The sequence below is a fragment of the Eleginops maclovinus genome, chromosome 11 (assembly GCF_036324505.1).
Source record: "Eleginops maclovinus isolate JMC-PN-2008 ecotype Puerto Natales chromosome 11, JC_Emac_rtc_rv5, whole genome shotgun sequence".
Taxonomy (NCBI): Eukaryota; Metazoa; Chordata; class Actinopteri; order Perciformes; family Eleginopidae; genus Eleginops; species Eleginops maclovinus.
The window spans coordinates 10,380,138-10,405,065 of record NC_086359.1 but is presented as its reverse complement, the minus strand read 5'-3'; the positions used below and the strand labels follow the sequence as shown (position 1 = coordinate 10,405,065).

Sequence of the window (24,928 nt, the reverse complement as noted above, 5' to 3'; positions counted from 1 at the left end):
TATTCAGTTATTTACAACCCCATGTCCATAAAGAAACATCAACGAAATATGAAGAAGAGTCATGGTGGGTTGCTAATGGTTTTATTGTTTGATATTAAAATCAATGAACATAATCAGACTATTGTGGTTACAAGCAGAGCTGTGGTATCAACTCCTGGCTGATACAACAGAGAAAGAATGTTTTAAAAAATAAGAAATAAAAAGAGAGAGGCACAATAACACAACAGATATTCAGGGCAGGTGCTGCAGGATGTCAAGCAACCAGCGACAAATATTGTCAGAAGCTCTGAAACAGAATGAGTTGTTACAGTACAAACCAAATAAAACAGCTTTAACATTTCCAAGACTGTGCATAAAGCCCACCCACTGTGCCTCCAATATAGAAAGACAATGTAAAACAAAAAGAAACACTTAGATAAAACAAAAGTTAAATCCAACACAACACTTATTACACAACATAAATATAACAACTGTCAAGATATTGTATTTGAACAGGCATATATGTGGAATACAAATATAGACGTCATTGCTAAAGAAAGGATCAAGTTAGTTTCAGCAGGATACACTTTCTGCAAGTTGCTTCTTTATGAAATTATAATCACCAAGAGATCTATTATAGAGCACTCAGTAATGAAGTACAGCCCTCCTACCGAGACTGGGGAGAGGAACACACACAGGACTAACTACAGAAAGATCCCATGCTGTTGATCTAGTCATATAAGTTACCATACAAGACCAGAAGCATCATAACAATAGCATGTAGCTGTAGAGCTCATGATGACTAATACTTCCCACATCCTCTACATGTTTGGGCTTGTATGGATTTCCCATAAAATCATCTTTCTGTCTGTTTTTATTATCAACATAGAAAAAAAAAAAAGAAACAAAATATATACTTTTACATTTTCTGCTCATTAAATGTGTCTCGCTCCATGCATTTTGGCAAATCTGGAAGGAGATGTAAATCACTGCAGTGTTAGATAATGACGCGTGTAGATACGGAAAGAGGGGTTTTGTTTTTTATTTTTATTAAGGTTGGGTTGTTTGCGTCAAAAAAGATCAGTCTGCAGAAGAGGAAATGACTCCACCCCCCCAGCATTCATTGCAGGGGAGGTTGAGGGGTCTCTGCCCACCAGCCTTTAGTGGCCCCTATCTTATTTCAGAAGCTCCCTGACAAGACAGCTGCGAACCAAAGCCCTTCTGAAAAAAATTAAGCACCCAGAAGGAGACAAAACATCTCTGGCGCAGTGGTGAGTTTTCCCAGAAACTGATTGAATGTTCAAATTTCCCCCTCAGCGTTAGAGAGGGGCAACTCCTGACCTGTGGAGCACCAGACCTCGGCTTAGAGTCGTGACCAAAGAAGAGTTGTGTCAAGGAGAGGTTCTCTTTGCTGAGTCCATGAGTCTTTTTCCAGGCTTTAACGCTCGTCTGACTGCCTCAAACCTTCAATGACAGAACGCTTCATAGGCTTCACAGACCACTACTCAAAGTCACAATGAAACTGCACCTTGTTACTTTTATATTAACATGAGGACAGAACATAATGTTAAAGAAAGAATAGTCACTATCTGTTCTATTTTTATGTAATAATACCAATCAAATGTTCCTTAAGAGTCACTGTAAATCATGTTTTTAATGGACAAATCTGTAGTTGTGTTGTTACTTATTTGTTACAAATTGATCTCAGACTTTGTATGCAACTCCAACACAATCATTAAGGGAATGATTACATCTCTTTCTGTTTGTGTGTACAAGACGTTTGTTAAAGTTGATTTGCAAATATGGTCCTTTTTTAGGTATTTATCTATCCATCCCAATATATCTGTTGCTTTATTTATATATTCAAACTGATAATCAGATTTATATGTCTTTATAATATTGCCATCTATTTTACAAAGTGACCTATGTATTGATGCACTCCTTACTGTCTAATCAAGCACTAAATATTGATCATCCTTATGATGCTTGCATATCTTACGAAAGTTGGACATTTTACAAAATCGTATCTATGGTACATGAGATACTATAACTGATATATTGTGTACATTTTATAAGATACATTTTTTTGATGTAATAAAACATAAAAAAAATACATTATGTAGTTATATGTATAAAGGCAATTATAGAAAAGTACGTTTCATTGTGATTTTGAGACACGCCTGTGAACCTCATGTGAAGTCTGTGACACCTGGTAAAGCCTGCTTCAGTGGAAAAGCTAATGAGTCTTACAAATGTCTCCTTACATGTTAATTTACAGGATGAAACAAATAAATATCAAAGAAATGGTATGAACACTGGAATAAGGGAAAAAAGGCAACAAAATAAAGTTTAGGAAAAATCTAATTTCAATCGTGCAACATTTGACAAAGTCACAGCATAAATATCAAACCAAAATATGAATATAAAAAAATAGGTATAAACATAAAAGCAGGACAGCGGCCATATAAAGATACAACATTCATGATCCTTCTGGATCCGGACAACAAGAGTCTCCCCCTGTGTTCAAAACAAAAGTCTAAGGAAGTCGCACAACAGGAAAAGCTCCACCAGACACGTCTGTCTGTATGATCCTGCTGAGGAAGACTAGTCTACATTCATCAGCAAAGCAGCAGCAGCAGCAAAGTTATACCTCGCTATGTCAGCATACAGCAGTCAGAAACACAAGACTGACAAGAGTCATCGACAGTAGGAATAATATGGCTAAAACAGCTTTTTTACACAGCCATGTTAGCACCCAGCCACTGACAGATTAGCACCACAGTTTACCTCTATGCTCAGTTTGTCGCTTCATTCGCACCCTGCGACTCAGTGCCAACACTGGCTTCAAGGAGGGTCTGGCACTTCATTATAGCAAAGTTAAGAAACGGAAAGGTCTATTTTATGCTGTTTTTTTGTTTAGTTTATCTCAAAAAAGATCTCAAGAGGCAGCAACACGGTGCTCCATGTCAAAACCACAGAAGAAGAATGCATTGCAATCGACTAATTAAAGCAGGCCCAAGTCTCCCTCTGCTTCTGACACAGTGGAAATGTACTCTTCTCTAAACGGACACACCAGCGGTGATAGCAGCAGCAGCCAATACAGAAAACACAACAACGTGGCGTAGTGGGCAGAGAAAGAGTTGAAACTGGAACCAGGTTTCCCAAAACATGAATTTAGTTCACATTTACGCTCTTCTTCAGTAATACTAACGGGAAATCATATACAGACATGATAAAAAGCTTATTCACTGTTAAAGGCTGATTCTTTTATACAAAATGTTTTGATTTTGTGTTGAAATTAAATTTTAATTTCATTTCTGTACTTCAAGTTTAGGTTTTGGGAAACCCAGCCCCTTGTTTCTGAGGGGAAACCCCCTCCAGACTGACAGAAGGAGCAAATGTGTGTTCTCGTATATTTGATTAAGGCACCTGGTTCAGCAGGCATCATATTCAAAAACCAAGTGCAAGGTGAGTAACACTTTTGGTCTTTTGACTGTCGAAAAAAAGGGTGAAAAAAAACAGGGTATGTGTTAATATTATACTTTTATCGAGTCATTGACACACTTAATGAAAACATAATGCTCTTTGTGCTCATTATATAGCAGCGAGTATGAAATAATTTGACTAAGAGTGCAATGAAGGATCTTCTATAAGTGCTTTGCAGGGAATCGGCATGCAGAAACATTATTCCCGCAGTTTTTTTTTTTGTCACATTTTTGTATGTTTCTAATTTACACAGGGGAAATGTGGAGGGCATTAAGCATCCAACCTCTGAAGACAAGGTCTTTTTACAAGCAGCCCAAATGGGTCCAAACAAGGCAGAAAACATCTGAAAACAGAAGCCAAATTCTGAGATCTGACACCACAACCAGCAACAGGTGAGGTCAATTTGAAAAATATTTTTCATAAACCCAATTTAGAGAGACAAGAATATTTGGTAACGCTCATCTTTTAATAAGTTGTTTTCTAAAAAGTTCTTAGAAACATCTTCTTTATGTATTTGATGTATAAAGTTGTCGGGTAAACATCTTGTGAATAATTCATTTGGAGTTGTGTTTCTGAATGATGTTCAATGATTTGTAATACATATATTTAGATTATTGCAGCTTAAAACAAAATGATGCCACATGTATGTATGTATCCATATATCTTGAAATATATATTTTTTCTATGTTTGACTAGAACTAGTGTATCAATTTATAATTACTCTTCCTCTCCCTAATGGTATACTATAACAAAAATCTTATTTGAAATGATTGTTAAATTACTGATAACAACGACAAAGCATTACCAAATACTTCCTCTGGAGATTGTTCTTGATTAAATACCAGCATTTTAATAACACTACTGAGAAATCCCACTAACTATTTAAATCAACAAAATATGTCTATATCTCACCCAAATAAGCACATTTATTTTGCAGCTCTATGGAAAATGTTGTACCTCACAGATGATGTAAAGATCCTCTGTGACTTCAGGCTGTGGTATCAAACCCAGGAAAATGACTTTTACAAAAGAAACAATTGTTTGCCTAACAACAGCAATCATACAGCTCAATAAAACAGAAATCACCAGTTTGTTGTCATTCAAAGGGAAAATGTTCCTCTGTTTGGTCCAACAGGATAGAATCAATGAAAGAGATCGGAAGGGAAGTCTGTTGTGTTTGTGAGTGGATATAAATACAGATGCTATTTCAATTATTGGATGATTACTTGGATAATGAAAAGTAATCAGCACCATGTGAAATCAAATCCTTTGTGAGAGGAAAATGTCAAAGGTTGTGTATGTTTCAATTCCAATGTGGATAAAGCGGATAAACTTTGTGAATATTGGGACTGTTGGCCTTTTTTCAGTTTATGTAAAGAGCATTGCACTATATTGATTGACATTGAGAATTCATCACACACACCCAGACACACAACATATTTTTGTACAGAGTAAAGAATGGCGACAATAATTGGAATACATAAATATATTTTCTTTTGATTTTATGTCATCACATACGTCAGATAGAAGAACGATATTACCCTGATTTGCTGAAGAATAGCTTTATGGTAAGCTTTTATTGGACAAGAATAGCACAAAGATACATTATCAGCTTAATAGTTGACTGTATAGGTTTTATGTCACCAGAAATCAAAAAAGAAAAAGGAATAGTTTTACTGGCGTGGATTTTCACTCGTTTTCTTGACTTTTTAAAATGCCACAGAGTCTCCTTATTCGAATGTAAAGTTGCACAGCTTGCACCTATCATGTTAAATGTAAAAACCTGTGAGGACTCTTTCTTAAATCAGCCTCATAAGCGACTACAAAACTAGCCAACCAGCAACAATGTATCCACTGTTGACCCCTGGCCAGACCTGGGCAAAATTGTTGCTGAAAAATTTGCTTCAAATATTGTCCAAAAGATACAACTGAGCACAAGTAGTTCAAATTTCAATTCAACATTTGTAGCAATTTTTCAGAGATATTTCACCACGTCTGATACTTCAGTCAAGGTTTGTTTTGAGCCATTTAGGCTGAACGGTTTTGTTGTTGTTATTGTTGTTTGTTGTTATTGTTGTTGTTGTTGTTGACTGTATATTGGTGGAACAATGTCATAAGCCTTGGGCTCACCCTTTGGCAACTGACTTGTTCACCATTTTATATTATTTGTTTGCGTGTAAAAGTTCAAAAAGGCAATAAGTGTCCGGATTGAGTCTCCATTTGTAACTGGCTTGCCATACAGTACAGTGATATAGTAACTTCCCCTAAGGCGGCCCGGGACAACATTTTCAAACGGGCTATTCCTGGCCGCCCTAGGCTAAACCCTCCTCCTCATTAAGTCACAAGTAGAAATCAGTTTACAAATGATAACAATATAGCTCTCTGGAGAAATGTGTCTACACTGTACATCACCCTGAAGAGGAAGCCAAAGCAGAATCAGATTTTCCATAGGAAACCTCTACTGAAGGCAAATGAATCATGACGCCAAGGGGAGTCAGCATCAGGATCAAAGTAGGGGCCCTGGAATCAAAACCCTCTTTTTTTAAGACCACAAACACGCTATCCACGCGGTTCCCTGACCAGGAAATAGACCTATCCCGGGGCTTTCCAGAGCCAAGCAATGATACGGGTTTATTCACCATTCGAATCATTGCGTGACTCCAGAAACATGTAGACCTAACCCTCGTCAGGCCGTACACCTATTCCCTGCCAGTTTAAAGACCTAGCCAAGTCAGGAAATAGACCTATCCTTGCAAGTAGTTATCAAGTACACTTGCAGCATTCACACCAGGCCTTTTAGCAGCAAATGGAAGAAAAAAATGCTTTTTCTTTTTTTTTTTTTCTTTTTTCTTTTTTGGACAAAGTGCTTTTGTTTTCAAACATATAAGATAGAGTATTCTATACATATATCTAACATTTAGAAGATACATATCAACTTATAGTCTATGTACAAAAATGAATAACTACTAAGAAAATAGCTATGGACGGTAGGGGAGCACAAGTCATTAGGCTACAACTAAAACTAAGAATTCATATATGAGTAGATACTCCTCATTCTAGTTTCATTAAAAAAAGCACCATTTCTCCCTTTTTAGACGGAACAGAAATCAGTAAAAATATATATATGTAGCACTAGCACTGTTTTTCAATCACATGATACAGAAAGACCAAAACTAGGCATCTCCATTTTTCTGTGAAGTACTTTCACTTCGAACTAACCTGAATTTATCCTGGTGGATGTTTTGTTTGTATTTGCCCGCTAAATGACTGACTGAATTTCAAAATTCCTGAGAATGGCAGCATTTCCTCTGAGGAAGCTACAGAGAGGCAAGCATTCAGGCGTCATGCATTTCTAAAGGTTGGACGTGCTGAACAATTTGTGGCCAGGATATTTTATCTCTCGGTTTTCATCGAAAAAAGTTATTGTTTGCTGCTGTGAACGGTCAGGAAGGACTAAGGCCAGGAAGATACAAATTAGCATTGCAACCTCAAAGGCCTCCATCCCAGGAAATGTAAAATTCAACCAGTGTCATGGTCAAAGAGTGAAAACTTGCGAACATCTAAATGACATTGCACAGTGCTGAACCAAGATTAATCAGACTCAAATGGCTTTGGCTTTCTTACAGAAACTTTCCTCACACTTCCCTGTTGTTGTCCTAAATGTTTCTTGCTTTGCTGGAGAAGTTCCTGTCCCTGCTAAGGACAGCATGTACTTCTCCATACCATTCAAACTGGGCCATGTCTTTGCTGCACTGTGATTCGAATAACCCTCTGTATATCCCTCAGCCAGCAAAGGAGACGTGTGGGTTAAATGTTGTTTTAAATATCAAACTTTGAGATCCACTGGCTGCTCTTAAAAACCCTATCCTCTTTTCCTCCACATCTCCTTTCCACTGAACAAATACTTCCAAACAGGGAAGCTAGCAGACAGCTAAAGTACAAAAATATAACAAGAACTTTTTTTTGGTTTTTGTGTTTTTTTTTTCTCTAACTTTCTCAATGCAAGGATAGGTTTTTTTAGAAATGTGTCATGCTTGAAAATTAATAAATTGTCATGAAAAGTGGCATTTCACCATTGATAGATATAGCATTAAAGTTTATATTTACAGTACTTTAAAGCTAAATTAATATTTTGTAGAAGAACTAAACCTTGTCTACATACAGAAATCAAACAAGTGACAACAGGAACAAAACATTTTGGTTATTCTTGGTGACATTTTGTCAAACAAAAATGTAACATAGCTTATCTACTAGCGCTCTTGGTTTATGTCCTAAAACAGCGCATATAAAACAATTAGCACGTGGAGGGAGGAATCAGTTCAGGAATGAAGTGCTTGCAAAGCAACACATCTACTGGAGAAGCCCATAGATGGGGTACATTTTTTCAGAATTAAAAAAATGATTAAATGTTCCTTTTCTGTACAGAATTGGACCCAAGCTAATTTCACAGTTCTATGAAGTTCCCTGACCCTCCCACATTTCTTACATTCAATACGGCGTCAGGTAAGCTGTGCAAAACCTTACTTTAACTGGCTGGTCGCCATTTCGTTGCATGTGTCTTTGGTACAAAAAACAATCAAAATATAGTGTGCAAATATTTTTCTGTAACTCTAAACAAAAAATGTGTTAACCCCTCCCCCCAGCCCCATCCCTAAAGACAGAGTACCAAAAACCAAAAGTAATCCATTGCAGAGCTCTCTTATATACACACACAGACTCTGTGGCATGACGCAACGAGAGCTTCCTCTTGTTTTATGTACATTCAGAAAACCTTTAGACGACTGAAAAACCCCTCCTCGCATTCACAAACAATCTCCCTCAGTGTAAAGTAGTCCCCTCCTTGGCTGGACCTCAGGGAGTTCTGACCAATCATCTCTTCTCGTTCAGTCCCGCTCACACACACTCACTCAGACTACAGAAACACACACATACACAAGGCACAATGAATAGAACTCTGATCAAACACTAGTATGAAGACACCAAACTGTTAGTCTGGTCATCTCTACGGTACAAAAAGGGGAGCCTGTTCCGTTATTCACTGGGAGACGCTATTATGTACAGTTCCCTAGAGAAGATGGACTATTTCACCCTCACCCTCACTATCATCATCATCATCCTCACCATCTGCTCCCGTTCTGGCAAAATGCCCGTTTTACCCAGTCCAGTTATAACCAGCACAAGGCCAAAAAGCACCAAACTACATGAACTTCCTCTGAATATGATCGACTACCTCCTGTTGTTTAAGTTGTCGAAGTCAAAATAAGCTATAAAGCCTCTAATTTGAAATTCTTTAGGCTTCAGGTTTTTTTGTTTTGAGCTTTATGTTGCTTAAAGTTAACTCCTACATTTTAACAACAGCAGGCCTGATTGGCAAACAGGGGATGGCATGAACGTATTTAGGCCTTCAATACAAAATATTTCCTGCCATCCCGAAAAAGCCTCGGAGCACACAACTTTTTCTCTCTGCAGCTTTGTCGGCAACCAAAGCTGTTTTTATCGAAGTGCTTTAATGATCGGGTCAATTTAATCCTTATTTTATCCTGGAGTTAATATTTGTTGCCATGTAAGGTGACCCTCTTAGAGGAAATGATAACTGGAATTTTTCCCAACTTTTGATGGTGTCTGACGTGAAACCATTCTTCTTCTTGTCATTACAACCTGAAACGGATTTTGCAAAAGTATTCCAGTGGTTACACTCGTGTGACTGTCTCCCTGTCAGCCCTGAAAGCAGACCTCCAATGAAACGGACCCTACAAAACACTATGCACATCACATCTAATAATCACCAGTGGATTCAGGACGTGCTATTAGATATACATCTGACCATCACTTGCTTTTAGAGGCGCTTATCCCAACAGACACTCACAATGGGTTGGGAGACAGTGACGCACTGACTCGCGCAGTGTGCAGAGACAGTAAGCTAGGGTGTATGCCATACAGGTGCATGGCTGAAGCAAACACACATACATACACACAGGGAGTGGTATGTGTGTTTGTGTGACTAACAATGTGTATGTACTTTGGGCTGGAGGGGCATGCAGAGGGGAGCATAGTTACAATGGGACAGCACGGTGGTAATATTTAGCACGCGTCTCTCAGTGGACTGCAGTGCATTTAGATTTTGGAGGTTGGGACTCGCAGACCGAACAGCCCTCCGGTGGGATCGCCGCGTCCTGTGGTCTCCAAGATCTTGTTGACGAAGTCTGAAGTCTGCCCAGCAACAGGTGATGCCACTGCGTACAGAAACACATGAAGATACGTTCAGATATGTTTCTTTTTCAGACAGGGCACGTGTGTATTCTTGTAAAAAGCATTCATTTAAATGAAGTTAAATAATGAATTTTAATCTCACCGAGTGTCTCTTTGATGAGATGCTCCAGAGTGTCGGCCATGTTGGTCGGACGCGGAGTAGAGTCCTCCACTCGGGCAACTATCTCCTCCTTGATGGCATTGATCACAAACAGGAGCCGATCTACAGGAGCACCAGTGGTCGAGCACACAGCATTTACACAAAGATTGCACGCAGGAAGATATACAGAATATAAGAGCATGAAAGAATGGATGCAGATGTTGAGGAAATTGGTGTAAAAACTGTGAAAGCTGTTTACCGTATTCTGTGCCGAGTCCCCAGAGCTTCACTTTGTTTGCTTCATACTGAGCCTTCTTCTTCAGACGACAAGCTCTACAGCACACAACAGATGTGCCAAGTCAGCATCATGTCCACCTTTTAATAATTCATGATCCGTGGGTCAGCACGATGTGTCTGTACATGAATGCACAACCTACCTGGATGCCAGCTTGTTCTTCTCCTTGCGAGACCGTGGGCGTGCGGTCAGTGGCAACTCGCTTACGGGGGTCAAGTCGCTGATCACCTTGTTCAGTTTGCGGAGCTCGGTGCCGATCTGCAGCAGCTTGCGTGGATTGGGAGTCAGGTCTTCCACGTCTGTGCGGCGAGACTTCTTCAGCATGTACTTTCCTTTATGACATCAAATGAAAAGAAGGAATTATAGATGACCCACATCATGTGTCGTTTATCTAAGATAATATATTTCCAGTGAGATCAGTTTGGCTTTCATATCACTGCAGCATGCTGTTCACAGCTGCTGTTGTGGAAATATAAACTGTTGGGCTTATGTCCGACCGTGGTTAGTATACAGTATATATGTCGGTATGTGTATGTGTGTGTCTGCGTGTGTTTACCATGGAGAGGCCCATTCTTCTGGTACAGGTTGCTAGGCAGCGTGTGTCTGTCCCACTCAGATGGCTTGAGCATGCGTTCCTGTTTGGAGGGGGTGAGCTGCTCGCTGTACTCCCAGAAGTAGCGACGCTTGCCTCTCTTCCGGGTGGTGACTCCCGTTGTCAGGCCTTTAATGTCGTCCATCAGCTCCATGTCACAGCCTGGAGAAAACAAGACATCGGAGCCGGAAAATAAGACAGAGAAAGAAAATTAATGGAGGATAAAGACAGATAGGTCCTATTTAAAAGATAAATGACAAACAATGACAAGCCAGAGTTGGTAACACCAGAAGCATGAAGGTGGCTACCTGGCTCGGAGAAGGCATCGCTCATGTCTTCGTCCTTGTCCGCTTCGTAGTCTTCATCTTCCTCCTCGTCGTCGTCCTCCTCCATCTCAGAAAGCCCGTGCTCGCTGCCAAAACCTTCATCGTGGTCTTCGTCATCCATCTCAAGGCCATCGCCTTCCTCCTCCTCCGCCTCTTCCTCCTCTTCCTCCTCCTCTTCCTCCTCCTCCTCTTCGGGCAGGGACTGGCTTCTGCTGGCCAGTCTGCAGCGGGTGAGGAACAGAGAGTAGTTGTGCTCTTCTTCCTTGCTCTTCTCAGAGGCCTCTTTATCCAGGGCACCGCCACTAGCTCCTGCCACACCTTCGCTGCTGCTGGCGCGCTCGGCGGTGCTGCTCTCCAGGGCCAGACTCGCTTCGACCAGGGAAGGTACGCTGGCAGACCAATCTAGAGGAAGCTCCTTCTTCCCTCCCCCCTCTGCAGCTCTCTCATAGTTCATTTGGCTGCCAGAGCCACTGTCTGCAGTAGCAGGAATTACCACCAAGGTGGCGCTCGCTGAAGTGCCAGCATTCCTGTCTCCGGGGTGGGGGAGAGGAGGAAGGCGATCTGACCTCTCCAAGTTGGTCTGGGAGGGTATGTCGGGCTGAGTTTTAAGCCCAGCACTCACACGGACTTTAGCCTTCCGCACAAAGTCGATCGGGGCTGCCATCTTGGTTCCTCTGCCCTGGGGCTTAGTTTGAGATTGGCCATAATCCTGGGTGAGGCTGAGGAGGGTCTGGGTCTTGGCCATAGTCTCGGTGCTGGAGGGGACAGGTCTGGTGGCTTTTTGGAAGGTTTCAGGAAAGTCTGGGAGAAAGCTGCGGGAAGGACGGGAAGTGGAGCTGGGTGAGGGCCTTGCAGAGCCGGGGCCAAATCCTTGACCGGGGATCAGAGGTCTCTTACTATGACCGGGAAGTGGAGGGCAATTCATATCAGTAGGAGGGTAGAGCGCCTCACACACAGGTTGCGAATCCTCGCTGTTGAGCTGAGCCAGGGTCGGGGTTTGACCAATCACATCCTCATCCTGGTAGGGACTAGAGAAATCATCCAATCCAAGGAAATCCACCTCTTTGGTGCCCCAGATCTCACAGCTGGCCAGCCGTGTGTATCTGCCGAGCACAGAACAACAAAGTTCAGACAAAAGGGAAGCTCTTATTGTCTTGTCATATGTAAATAACCTTTCAAATTAAACTCGTAGCCTTTTTTGGTTTAAATAAGACGTTTTATAGACATCTTGGACTCTGGAAAACAACATTTTTTTCAGTGATCCATTAATGGACAAAGTATTTGAGATCTATCAGCAACGGAAATGATTGTTTGTTTCAGCCGTAGATCTAAAAATACCTTCTTCACTAATTAAAATTGGCATGGATTTAGCAGGAGAGCAAAGTACATTTGAAGTCTGACTGATCACCTGTGCCTCAATTTATACCATCCGGAGCGAAGTGGTATTTGTTGACTTTGGATTTTTCTACTTGTGCGTTTTGCTTTGTGTTCAGTTTAGGATTTTTACCTTTACAATAAGTGTTTAAAGCCGAAACATCAAAGTGATCGAAAGACATCGCTGGGTAAAACAACAGTGAGGAAAAAGGTAAATTACAGTTCACAGAATAATACTTACATATTAACACAGTAACCATATGAGCAACTTAGCAGCAGCGTAGAGCTAATCTAGACGGTTTTGTAGAAATGACTCACTCAGTAGCCAAAAGGAAACAGCACTTTCAACCCTCTTACCCTGCAACAGCCCGTTGCACTATTCCACCTAAGTAGTATTCCCCTCTAGACTCCAGAAATGGTTGTCTAATCTCCACTGACACTGTGCATCAGAGGAGAGAGTGCACAAAACTATTTTGAAAGTGAAACATCAGGAAATCTGCAGGACAGACGGAGAATCACCTGAGATCTCAGGAGACTGCAGCAGCCAGCTGCTTGGTTTGTTTACTGCCATCTTAAACCACTCCCTGCCATCCAGCTCGAACTCTAGCTGCCGCAAACCACCCTGAACTGCCTCAGTGATTACTGGTCTGACATGGTGAACTGCAATGCTTTAAAAACGTTTAAGCACCTGTCCTTTGGCACAGATCGACTCTGCAACTTCCTTTATACCAGAACCTTTTAAGCTAACCCTTAAACAATAAGTTGACTATTAGTTAAAAAAAAATCTACAACAATTCTAACAATGAATGAATCACTTTAATCAACTAAAATTACCGTCCCGCTGTTGTATGCCTTCAGCAACCAGTCAAGATGCAGTTTACATCCATGTCTGTAAAAATGTCATCACTGACATCAGTTAATCCTATTAAACAATTGTGAAAAATGTTCACAATCAGCATATGAATTCAGTCAGGCCAAAAACATGTGTGTTTTGTGACCTTTCAACAGCAAATTCTTATCCATGAGTTGTTAAACAATAATTTAGCTCTATAGATAGTGATTTCAGGCTTTAGATACACAGACCAAAGTTAAGTAAGTAATTAATCGCTGTTTTGGGGAATTTCCAGTAACATGTATCCCATTAAAGCTTGAGTGCGGGACTTTTGTCTCCCCCCTCTGGCGGTACCTGTAGAAACATTTCTGAAAGTGATGTTCTAGATTTAAAAAAAAACTTGGTATCAGTGGTAGGACTAAAAAATAAAAAAAGAAAGGTTGCTCAGGAAGAAGGGAGATACAGAGAGATGTTCACCAGTGATGGAAAGTCTCAACAGATGCAAAACACCACAACTCCACTATTGTGCAAAATATAGTTTTCCCAGGCAACAATCAGCATTAGGTGACCTCATTTGGCTAGGGGTTGTGTGTAATGGACATTCATTTTGATGTACAAGTTCCTCACTCCAGCTTTAAAAACAGACAAGTCTTGTGGACCCTTAATCTAACCTCCTGTTTCTAATCAAAACAATGCTATTAACTGCAGTAAATGTACATGCACCATTATTGGCAATCCACTTCAAAACATGTTGTGATATGTGAAAAAACATGAGACATTTTGACTTGCTGCTGCTTTTAACTCAGTCGATACAAACCACAGCATATGAATAAATAATCGATTACCTGGTGAGGTCTTCCCAGTAGGAGTCCCACTGTTCAAACGCTGAGCTGCTGTGGACCGTCTCAGTCTCGCTCAGACCCATGAGCTGGTCCACGCAGCCCTCCACATCCTTTCCTCCATCGCCCCCTCCTCCGGAGCTGTCGCTCAAGGGGCTCTGCCGGTGGGTAACGTCTCTGTCCTGCAGAAGAGAGGAAAACAAGGAGGGAGTCAAAGAGGTGGTCGCTCAGAAGACAGTCTATTCCTGATCATATTTGTTCTGTTTTCTATTCCTTTCCTCTGTTTTTGTTACAGTTGTCACAACTATTTTTTAAACTTCACCAAAGCATAAACTGCTACCTGAAACTATTGTTTTGACTTAACCATTTTATTTTAAAAAGAAATACAGTTAAAAGATGTTTTTGCAATACCTAACAAGTATACTGTTGGGACAGAAAATAAAACGATTGAAGTTTCAACATCAAAGAAATACTATTACTAAAAAATAACTTCAATACAACAATTAACAGTATTTTAAATATTGGGGGGAAATTTGACAATGTACGAAGCTAACAAAAGATGTGTCTATCTCAAACCATAGATTTTGTTAAAAATATAAATAAATTGAAATATTTTGAAAGACTTTTTTGTCTTGAGTGGCATCTAGGGTTGGAAATATGACAATCGACAGAATAGTATTGGAAATTATAAGATTGGTTTTATGGTTATTACATTTGAAATTAATTTTGCACTGTAGGACACTATTTTGTAAGCGTTTGCTATCTTAATATATCTAATCTAACAGGAGGGTTGAAGTTAACTGAACGTTTTAAAATGTGTCATCACAGTAACGTCTTACTATGGTGCAAAAAATGGAGAGAGCGCAGTGGTGAATCCCTTTTGTTTGGACTACAGCCGATGGTAAATTAAGGCAGACACCTGTGGCTGACAGGGTTAGGGTTGACAGGTGAGCCGTCACACATCAGCCACCTGTGAGCCCGGCAAATGTCACACGGCTGATAAACAATTAGGCATGGACCTCTCGGTTTTAAATACCACATGTCCTCATTCAAGCATTTGTTTACAGATTTTATTTAAATTCACACCATTTTCCCCACTAACATTACTATGACTGCGAGGGACAGTATTTTAAAATCAAACAAATGATTGAAAATATTAACATTAAAGAACAACAACTGTTTTTGTTCCGTAAAAATGTCCAGCACTTCACTAACATTTTAAAAAGACATATAAATGAACCCTTCATTTACTTCTACTCTTAAAATAGTTTATATGCAGGTCTTTTTCCTGTGATTACCAGGCAACCATTTTGACATTTTTGTATGTATTTAAATATTGGAAAATGCATCATTTGTTCTTGTAGTCCTTCTTTATAATGAACAAATATATCACTGCATTCCTTGCTCTTCTCTCTGGTGTTTGTGTCGAGCTTGTTTTGTGCAACATGTAAGTTGATCGTGTTTTTTTGATACGGGTGGGGTTACTCGTTCCGAGCTGTGAGTTACTGTGACCACTCGAGCCGCGCTGACGACGGTGCGAGTGTTTTTCCACTGCACTGCATAGCAAGGTATAAGAAGATGTTAATGAGGTGTAGGAGGTGTGCTAAATCTGGCAAACCACATTGAGAGTCTGCAGCTCTTCATCCAATTGTGGCAGTTTCTGCTTTCACTACTCCTCCCTGCAGTATTTCAAATGTTTGACTAATTGCTTAATAAACCAGAATATTTCCTTATCTCGGTGTGCACACCTGTTTTTATTCTAAATGCTATCTATACTCCAAACTACAGAGATTCCAGTTAGAAGTGCTGATAGGGTGTCTGGTATCTCCTCTATATTTCTTACTTTGTGCCTATGCTGTAATATTAGTTTGAAAGTGGTCTGTGTTGACTGTGTGTGTGTGTGTGTGTGTGTGTGTGTGTGTGTGTGTGTGTGTGTGTGTGTGTGTGTGTGTGTGTGTGTGTGTGTGTGTGTGTGTGTGTGTGTGTGTGAGTGCGAGTGTGTGTGTGTGTGTGTGTAACCACTCACCGGTTCATACATGAAATCTGGGTCAGAGCTGGTGGCGAGCAGGTCGGTGCTGGTGAGGGCCTGGTCAGCAAAAGAGTAGTTTTGAAAGGCGTCAGCAAAGGGAGGCTCCATCCCAATGATGCTGGGCTGCAACACAACATAAATAAATGAATAAACACTGAAGTAAAAGTAAATCATAAAATAAATCATCACCCAAACCAATTTCTCAGAAACTTGGTTCTTCTTTTCATGATCTTTTTATGTTTTCACACTGTTCACGAGGAAACCCTCTACGTGTTTGCTAGTGACAGTACAGTTTCTAACTTAGCGGCTTGGTCTCTCTTACCTGAGGCATTGCCAGGAAAAGCTAAGAGCTTTAGCTGGAGGGATCTCTGGGGCCTTCTCTCCAGTCCCAGAAGTCTGAGGTTGTTGGATTAGCACAGTAAATTACTGTTAAAGGACAAGATGTCGTGAATGCAGCCGGAAAGGCTGCGAGAAAGGGGAGAAAAAGGAGGATGTCAGTATTTGGGCTCAGCCTGGTCTGTTTGGTTTTGTTGTGATCTGCAGTGGTTCTGAGTATGCTTGAGTTCTGTGGTTAAAACAGAGAGAGTAGACAAAGCATGGGTATAAGAATCCACCAATAAATAGGTCAACAGTAACATGCAGGTACATCACAAACACAGCTGCAGAGTGTTTTTATTTCCCACTAAAAGTGATTAGGCATACAGACTTTCAATAGATCCCTCCAGGCTAATAACAGGCCGCTTTATGGCCTTTGTTAAGGCTCAGAAATTGAGACGCACAGAACATTTTTGAGTCATTTTAAACCAAAATACACAACCAATATATTATGTACCACTAAAGTGAGGCACAGAGACCAATCCCTGTTTTTCTACATCATCTTGACTTTAAGGGACCTGCAAGAGACAATTGAGCGAGATTCAACTCTTCTTTGTTTATATAGCCTACACTTTTCTACTATTAAAGTCATTTTATGGATAATAATTTTGCCTTTCTGAAGTATACAGTGAGAACTACTTGAACCAGTAAAGTAAATGTAAATAAAAGCAACAAACTCAGACAGCCAGTTGTTTCCTTTGTGGTTTACAACAATTGTAGTACACATATAGACCTTCTTCCATACATTTTTAATGTGGCTGATCTAATAACCCATTTAAAAGAATCGACAGAGGTGGGAATTTACTTCACGTCCCAAAATAAAGCTGGGACAGAAAAAGGTGTTGATGTGGTTGCAAAAATAAGCTGTAGGGAGCTTGCAGGCTGACATTATAAACGGTGTTCAATAAAGACTTATATGCCATTATTTATTAACATTGTCCTTCCATTCACTGCCAGCTATGCAGGACTTCTCCCTCTGTGCTGGTTATGCTATCTCACTACGCAGCTGCATACACAAGTGCATAAACAGGCAATGCCTCAACAGATAAAAGTGACCTGAAAATCAAGAGTTTCTATCTCACAGTTCAACAAAGCTAATTCATCACCGCCCCCTTCTCGGTTTGAAGTTTAGGTTTCTAGGTCGACTATGGACTGCATTAGTAAAGTGAGGGAAACTGAAACTACGTAGAATCCCCTTGATGTTTTTGAAAAAATACCCTCTCCTTCACATTAAAGTCTACAAAACAATGGAAACAGCCAGGCCTCCGTTTGTCACGTGAACAGGTTCTTTATCTTCAGAGGAAGACATCATGGGTAAACACTGTCCCAGTGCTGCTAAAAAGGCAAAACTGTTGCCTCCGGCCCGCTCTGTTTACTGATAACGGCTGGATAGGAGGCTGGGCTCTCTGCCTCCATCTCCAGAGCTGGACCTAAAGTCAACACAGCACCAGGCTGAGCTGGTCTATCGTTATCTCATCTTTCCTGTCCCTGTTCACAGACACAAATATATTACTAATGATCTGGGGCTTGCTATCTTTTGGTTTGACTAAGGGGCTGGCTCACATTCAACTTAGGTAGATCATAGGGTTATTGCTAAATTCACTTTTGTATTGATTCATCCATTAAGCATTTGTCTACAAAATGTCAGAAAACCGTGGAAATTATCTCCAGACCGCCAAATGATGTCTTCAAATATTGTGTTATTTCCAACCAACCTTCCATAACCTAAATAAATTCAGTTTGCAATGATATAGAACAGCATCAGGCAACACATATTCACAATTATGAAAATACCACAACTAATATTTTCAGGTCGGAAATAAAGTTAGAGTGTCAAAGGCATCAATGAATCTGTTAATATTTGATGATCTGTTTTCGTCCAATCAACAAACAAAGGTTGCAAGCAAAGGTAACAGGAGCTCTCTGTCTACCCAGCAGCTGCCGGAAGTTGTTGAGAGAATAAGCCACTGAGAAATGTGGTGTGAACGCCAGTCCCAACCCCATTACATGTTCGGAAAGCACCGACATTTCTGAACCAAAACTGCCTCTCAACATTCCTTCAGAGAGCCTCGGATTTGTTTTGTTTGCATTATTCTTTACCTTAACTTAGATTTTGGACAATCACTTCGACCCCTCTCTCTCTCTGCTTGATTTTCATCCTCTCACTTTCCTGCACCTCCTACTGGCGGCAGCGCTTGGACTGATCTTTTTTTGGGGCCTTTTTGCTGCTTTGCATAGCAAATACATCAGAATCTGCATGGAGACATGACCCCTGCAGTGAACAGCTGACACACAACCGTACACCAATCCCACTCCTCCGAGGCCGATGGGACGCCATCACTTCCTCTCATTGGGTGCTGATTGACTCAGATGAACTTCTCACCCCTGAGATCTGTCCCCCCATGTGTGTGAACACATTTTGCATAGAGGCGGTAAGTGCCCGAAAACACATCGGTACAGGAAGAGTACAGGCGTGTTTGTAAAAGCAACACCTTATCAAACATCAAAGCATGTGCAAGCACACATTTCTATGCATGCACAAAATGATACATGTCAAAACAAACTCTCTTCATGACCAGAATATATTTTAAATCTCAACCTCTGAAACAGAAATTGTCATTATCTTGCTTTTTCACTTCCTACCAGGGCAGCTGTGTCTGGCGAAGTAGTAGCAGAAGCAGAATGAGGAAACATGTGGCACGAACACAACAGTGAACGCCAGCATTGATCCAGACTCTTTCCTATCACAGAGGCAACAGAAAGCCCAAGTGTACAAACGGTGATCGTATAAACACACAGAAAACAAGTCGCAACGCTCCTCACCTCTCCAGGCAAAGCTGCACTGAATGCTTTGCAGCAGCATGATTTGATATAATCCACCTCACTGCTAAATGGCTAACACAGGCTGCAATGTGGAGCATTATATTTATGACTGAGCCCGACAGCCCTCTGAAAGATCGGAGCTGAGTGTCTCTCTCTCTCAGGCTTTGGTCAGATTTACCGTAGTGATGAAAAGTTCTGGCAATACATCTTTTCTTTTAGTTATTTTACTTAAGGGACTTTACTTGAGTTAGAGTCAAGGTTAAACATGTGGGAATATGTCAAAGTAAAGCTTTAATGGTTAGTCGGCTAATCGCATAGTCTAATTAAAATAAACTTTCATGGGAAAATGGCTGTAAATGCTGTTTAAAACCTCTCAAATGTTGAGGATTCCTGCATTAGAACAAAAAAATAATCTAGAAAAATAATCAGCAGATGAATACATAATTAATACAATTATTAACTGCAGCCTTAGTCAGAGTTCAACATTTCAGAATTCCTCCAGGCCTATTTTTCAGGATAGATGAACTGAAGAAGGCCAAAGTTGCTCAAAAGGACAGATTTTTTTCCAGGATCATGTTTCCTCCAAATGTACGTTTTGCTGAGTCAATATCAGGTTCACACCTGCGGCTGATTCAATTAGCTCAAAAGAGACACGGACAACGGCTCTGTTTTTTTTTTGCAGCATCAGCTCAGGTCGCAGTATTATCTGACACTATAAAAAATAAAATCACCATGCTTGTTTTAGTGGATTAATGAATTAATCAAGTGACATAGAGACACCTGTAATGCAATGTTGACAATTAAATGGTTTACAGTTTGTTAGTTGGAGCAAAAAGCTTTGCGTGTGGTTACAGCTAAAAACTGTGAGATGTGAAGCTTCATACTTTGATAAATGTGGGTTTCCGGCAGTTTGCTAAGCGAGCATTTTAAGAAATAACCAAATCAATAGATTAATAGATTGCTCTTGAATGAAAGTAATTATTAGCTTGAGGTTGAGATTTTAATCAATAGTGTTGGTCTGGTAAAAAAATAACAACAAATATTCATATTCTCAACATCCGCCGCTGAATGTTCCTTTCTTGCATGTTGCTTCAGGTCTTAACAAAAAGAGGAGTGTAGTGTGCTGAAAGCTCCACTATCATGCATACAGCTCACATTCTCCGCCTCAAAACATTGGACTCGTTCCAAGTAGGCCAATCAGCCGAGTCTTATCTGGAACGAGTTTCCTACTGATACCAGTCGGTCCCAGATATACTATATAGACAAAATTATTGAGACACTCCTCTTCACCATTGAATTCAGGTGTTTCCTTCAGTCCCATTGCAACAGGTGTATACAATCAAGCACTTAGCCATGCAGTCTGCCTTTACAAACATGTGTGAAAGAATGGGTTGTTCTAAAGAGCTCACTGAATTCGAACGGGATACTGCAATAGGATGCCACCGTTGCAACAAGTCAGTTCGTGAAATTTCTTTTCTCCTCGATATTCCACGATCAACTGTAAGTGGTATTATTGCAAAGTGGAAATGTTTAGGAACCATAGCAACTCATCCTGGAGGTGTCAGACCACGTAAAGTTACAGAGAGGGGTCGCCGAGGGCTGAGGCGCATAGTGCATAAAAGTGGCCAAAGCTCTGAACAATGCCAAGCGTGGAATTGAGTGGTGTAAAGCACTCCGCCACTCGACTCTGGAGCAGTGGAAACGTGTTCTGTGGAGCGACCAATCACGCTTCTCTACCTGGCAGTCTGATGGACGAATCTGGGTTTAGAGAATGCCAGGAGAACGTTACCTGCCTGTCTGAATTGTGCCAACTGTAAAGTTTGGTGGAGCAGGGATAATGCTATGGGATGGTTTTCTGCGGTTGGCCTAGGCCCCTTTGTTCCAGTGAAGGGGCTTCATCTTACCAAGTCATTCTAGACAATTCTATGCTTCCAACTTTGTTGAAACAGTATGGGGAAGGCCTTTTTCCGTTCCAGCATGACTGTGCCCTGTGCACACAGCAAGGTCCCTAAAGGCACGGCTGGATGAGTTTGGTGTGGAAGAACTTGACTGGCCCGCAATTGAGAGCCCTGACCTCAAACACATTTGGGATGAACTAGAACGGATTTTGCAAGCCAGGCCACCTCTTCCAACATCAGTGTCTGACCTCACAAATGCTCTTCTGGATGAATGGGCAAAAAGTCCCACAGACACACTCCAAAATCTTATAGAAAACCTTTCCAGAACAATGAAAGCTGCAAAGAGGCGACCGACTTCATATCAATGCCTTAGAATTTGGAATGGGAAATCATAAAAGTTCCTGTAGGTGTAATGTGTAGGTGTCTCAATACTTTTGTCTATATAGTGTACCTTGCGAAATAAAAAACAGGAGACAGATTGCTTATTGTAAGAGAAGCTCTGAAAACATCATGAAAAGTCATTATCACAAGTCCTAAATGTGTGTACAGATTTGCAACAATGGAGGTTCACTAACAGCCAATTGTGCTTCAAGGTTTGGGATTATTTTAAAGACAATTTGCGGGCCATTATATGACAAGTACAAGCAAGCGAGAAAAGTAGAGCGAGTTAAATTTTATTCCCTATGTATCAATTGAATATCAACTTTAAATCCACAAGTTATTTATAGTTCTAAATGTAAATGTTTTACTCAAGTTTTTACTTTCAGAAAAATTCATAAATACTATTATAAGTATTTAGTTTTATATTATGAAAGTGATTTCGGTTGTATCTCCAAGCTCTTCTTGGCAGATCAATTGAATAGATATAAAGGGATAGATTTATGGTTGGAGGTCAAGGCTAGTGAGAACAGCCAACTCATTCACCAAGATGCACTATGAGTGCAAATTCTTTCTTCAGTTCACTGAGCGGCCCTTGCACCAGAGTACTGCAGCTCTTTAAGACAGCTAAGTCATTGCTGCTGTGAAGCTATTTAGGGCTGCATTTGGTTCTGCATTTAAAAATACTTGCTCAACAAACTTTGAAGGGTAAATTAATTGTGTTGTTCTACTTATAAATGTTTTTGATTACCTCAATAATACTAAATTCTGTTAAATACTTCAGCATTGAAAAAACAATCAGCAATGAGAAGATATCATCAAGTATATGTCACACGTGATAGGTATTCTTTGATTAGATGTCTAATTATAGTCCTCTGCAGCTCTGCAAAACAAATACTACACACCTCCAGACGGATTACTGTAAGCCAGTGGGTCCTACAGTGGGTGGCTACTACTAAATGTCTACTGTGAACGAGGTCGATAAATATCATTCAATTAGGAATACAGATGATACAGAGTTAAGGAAGTAACAGTATAAGAAATATTTCACTAGTTATGAAGAAGTGGGTCTTGATTTCAAGTTTACTGTGAATATATCAGCGGATTCTTGTGTCTTGGAAATTATTTTGACATTTACTTTTCTTAAACAAGCAAAATTATTTTTTTGTTATATTATTTCAATAATAAACAAAATGGCTGCTTCTGTGGTCTCCTGTGTGGGTCATTTGCTGTAACCACACAAAAACATGGCTGAATCGAGAAATAATAAAAAAAATAATAAGCATGTGGGTAAAAAACTCAAATTAAAAAAAGACCTTGAATTTGATGCATGTAATGATTTGACATATGCAGTGTACCAGCCAATGTTGATGGTATACAAATATGTTTACCACACTGATACAAAGATGATAATTATGGATGACCAGCTTTAGTACAAACACAGTAACTGTATATAAAAGGAATCCTGCTTTCAGTTTTACAAATCCTTTTATATACAACCACAATGCCAGTAGGAAACTATCAATGAAAAACATCAAAGATCATCACAAAATGACATCCTAGCATCTCTATGTGATGGATTCACTACACTACATCTCAACATGCTAACAATCCCCATGTATCAGGCAGTTTTATATAACAAATGACCAATTATAAACGCCAAAAAAAACATAAATGTTACCAGATTATCCACAGGCTCTGCACTCATCACAGATCCTTAGGAAAGCAAAACAAATCTCAATCTAACCCAGTGCGCCCACACCCACGTAATCCTTCATTCCTATTGGTCGAACGGAGATGACGTCCCGCCTCCAAGCATGCCAGAATGGCCGCCACGACTGTCAATCACCAGAGCTGCTTCATTCAGATCAACCCGTTTCAATCTAGGTTGAGGCAGAAGATAAACAAGTTGGAGGCCCTACATGCCCGTGGCCTAGATAGCTTTATTAAAAGAGATATTTCTACAACCTATCAAAGAAGATGAACATAACACAATGTCGTACGTCAATCCGTGACATTTTTTTGTATATATATCTAACTTGACATTAAAAAAATCTAACGAGTTTCTGCCGAGGTCTGTAGATAAAACTATAAAATGTTCTTTGGGTGAAAAACCAAACAATTAAACATATCATAGATATTTGTACTTGAGTTGTTTCATTGGTGGAAACGTAAGACATCTCATGGAAATTTCTGGCTGTGTCGAGCCTCTTTTTCACCACCAATGGATGTCATGTGCAAAAGGAGGGGAAGGGGGGGGGGGGGGCGTGTACCTTACTGAGAACTCATGCTGTCCTTAAAAAGCTTCTCTGCTTGGCATTTCACGAAGTTTTTTACCCTAAACACAGTTAAATTATGTTTTGACCGACTACAATCTCATTGGTAAAAAAAAAAAAAAAACCCTGCGAAATTTAGAGGAAATATTTGGAAGAGGCGTGGCATTCTTTGGGTAGCTTAAAAGTCGAGAAAATCATCCTAAAGGAGTATAGGTTCAAACCATATTACATGTTACAACGTGATAGAACAAACTGACCAAAAACAATTGCAACAAAACCTGCGGGACGTTATTTTTTTTCTACGCGCTAAGACTCATTTGGATAGTGACAGAAATGAAGCGTGCGTCAGCTGCATTCTGCACAAAGACACTTCCTGCACAAATCTCTATTCGCAAAATACATGTTAATCATATATCTTGCCCTTAACTGTTTTTCTATTTAATGCGGAACTGATAAATCTTGCTTGCATTTCTCCCCGCACCTCACACTCAGTATGGCCTCCGTCCGCCCCCTTCCTCATCCAGCTGCACACACAACAACAACCTGCCGTTAGCTTCACAGCTAATCCTGCGCCGCAGAGAAAACACATATATGCTCGGTAAACTTCCTCTAAAACGACTGAATAACAGTCTTACTCACTTTTAGGACGTCCACGCATACATCTGGCTAGGTGTCGGATCTTGTGTGTGTTGCTCTGTTGAAGATAAAAAGGCCGTCTTTTCAATGGAGTCCACACGCTGCTACAGTTCTCTCTCGGGTTTGTTTTGTTTTTCTTCTTCCTGACGGGTTCCTGGAAAACGCGTGACTACCCGACCACGTGGTGCGGTCCTGGCCAATAGGAACAGAGCTCAGGGGGCAGGGCTGCAAAAATTCGTGCAACATTTCAACAGTTTCAATATACTGTAACAATGCTGTAATGAAAGCAATATAAAGTGTGCAGGCCCCTACCTCTACTTTAGATAACTTTGATCAAATACCACAAAACATTTTTCAGAAAGACTAGAGTTGCTTATCAGCTGTGTTACTACCAAACATCCTCACCCTTTGCAATAACTGTTGTATTTTTAAAGTGGCAAT

The 24,928-nt window shown here is 40.3% G+C and overlaps 1 protein-coding gene across 1 annotated transcript; it reads right to left on the bottom strand.

The window, feature by feature from the left end:
• Nucleotides 1–65: 65 nt before the first annotated feature.
• Nucleotides 66–24,632, bottom strand: crebrf (creb3 regulatory factor). Its single transcript, XM_063894287.1, has 10 exons — nt 24,491–24,632; nt 16,424–16,566; nt 16,099–16,224; nt 14,079–14,254; nt 11,010–12,130; nt 10,666–10,863; nt 10,252–10,441; nt 10,074–10,147; nt 9,818–9,937; nt 66–9,698 (listed from the first exon to the last, which is right to left on the bottom strand). The coding sequence occupies exons 2-10, from the start codon at nt 16,430–16,432 to the stop codon at nt 9,580–9,582; spliced, it is 2,133 nt and encodes a 710-aa protein (XP_063750357.1). The 5' UTR covers nt 16,433–16,566; nt 24,491–24,632; the 3' UTR covers nt 66–9,579.
• Nucleotides 24,633–24,928: the final 296 nt, after the last annotated feature.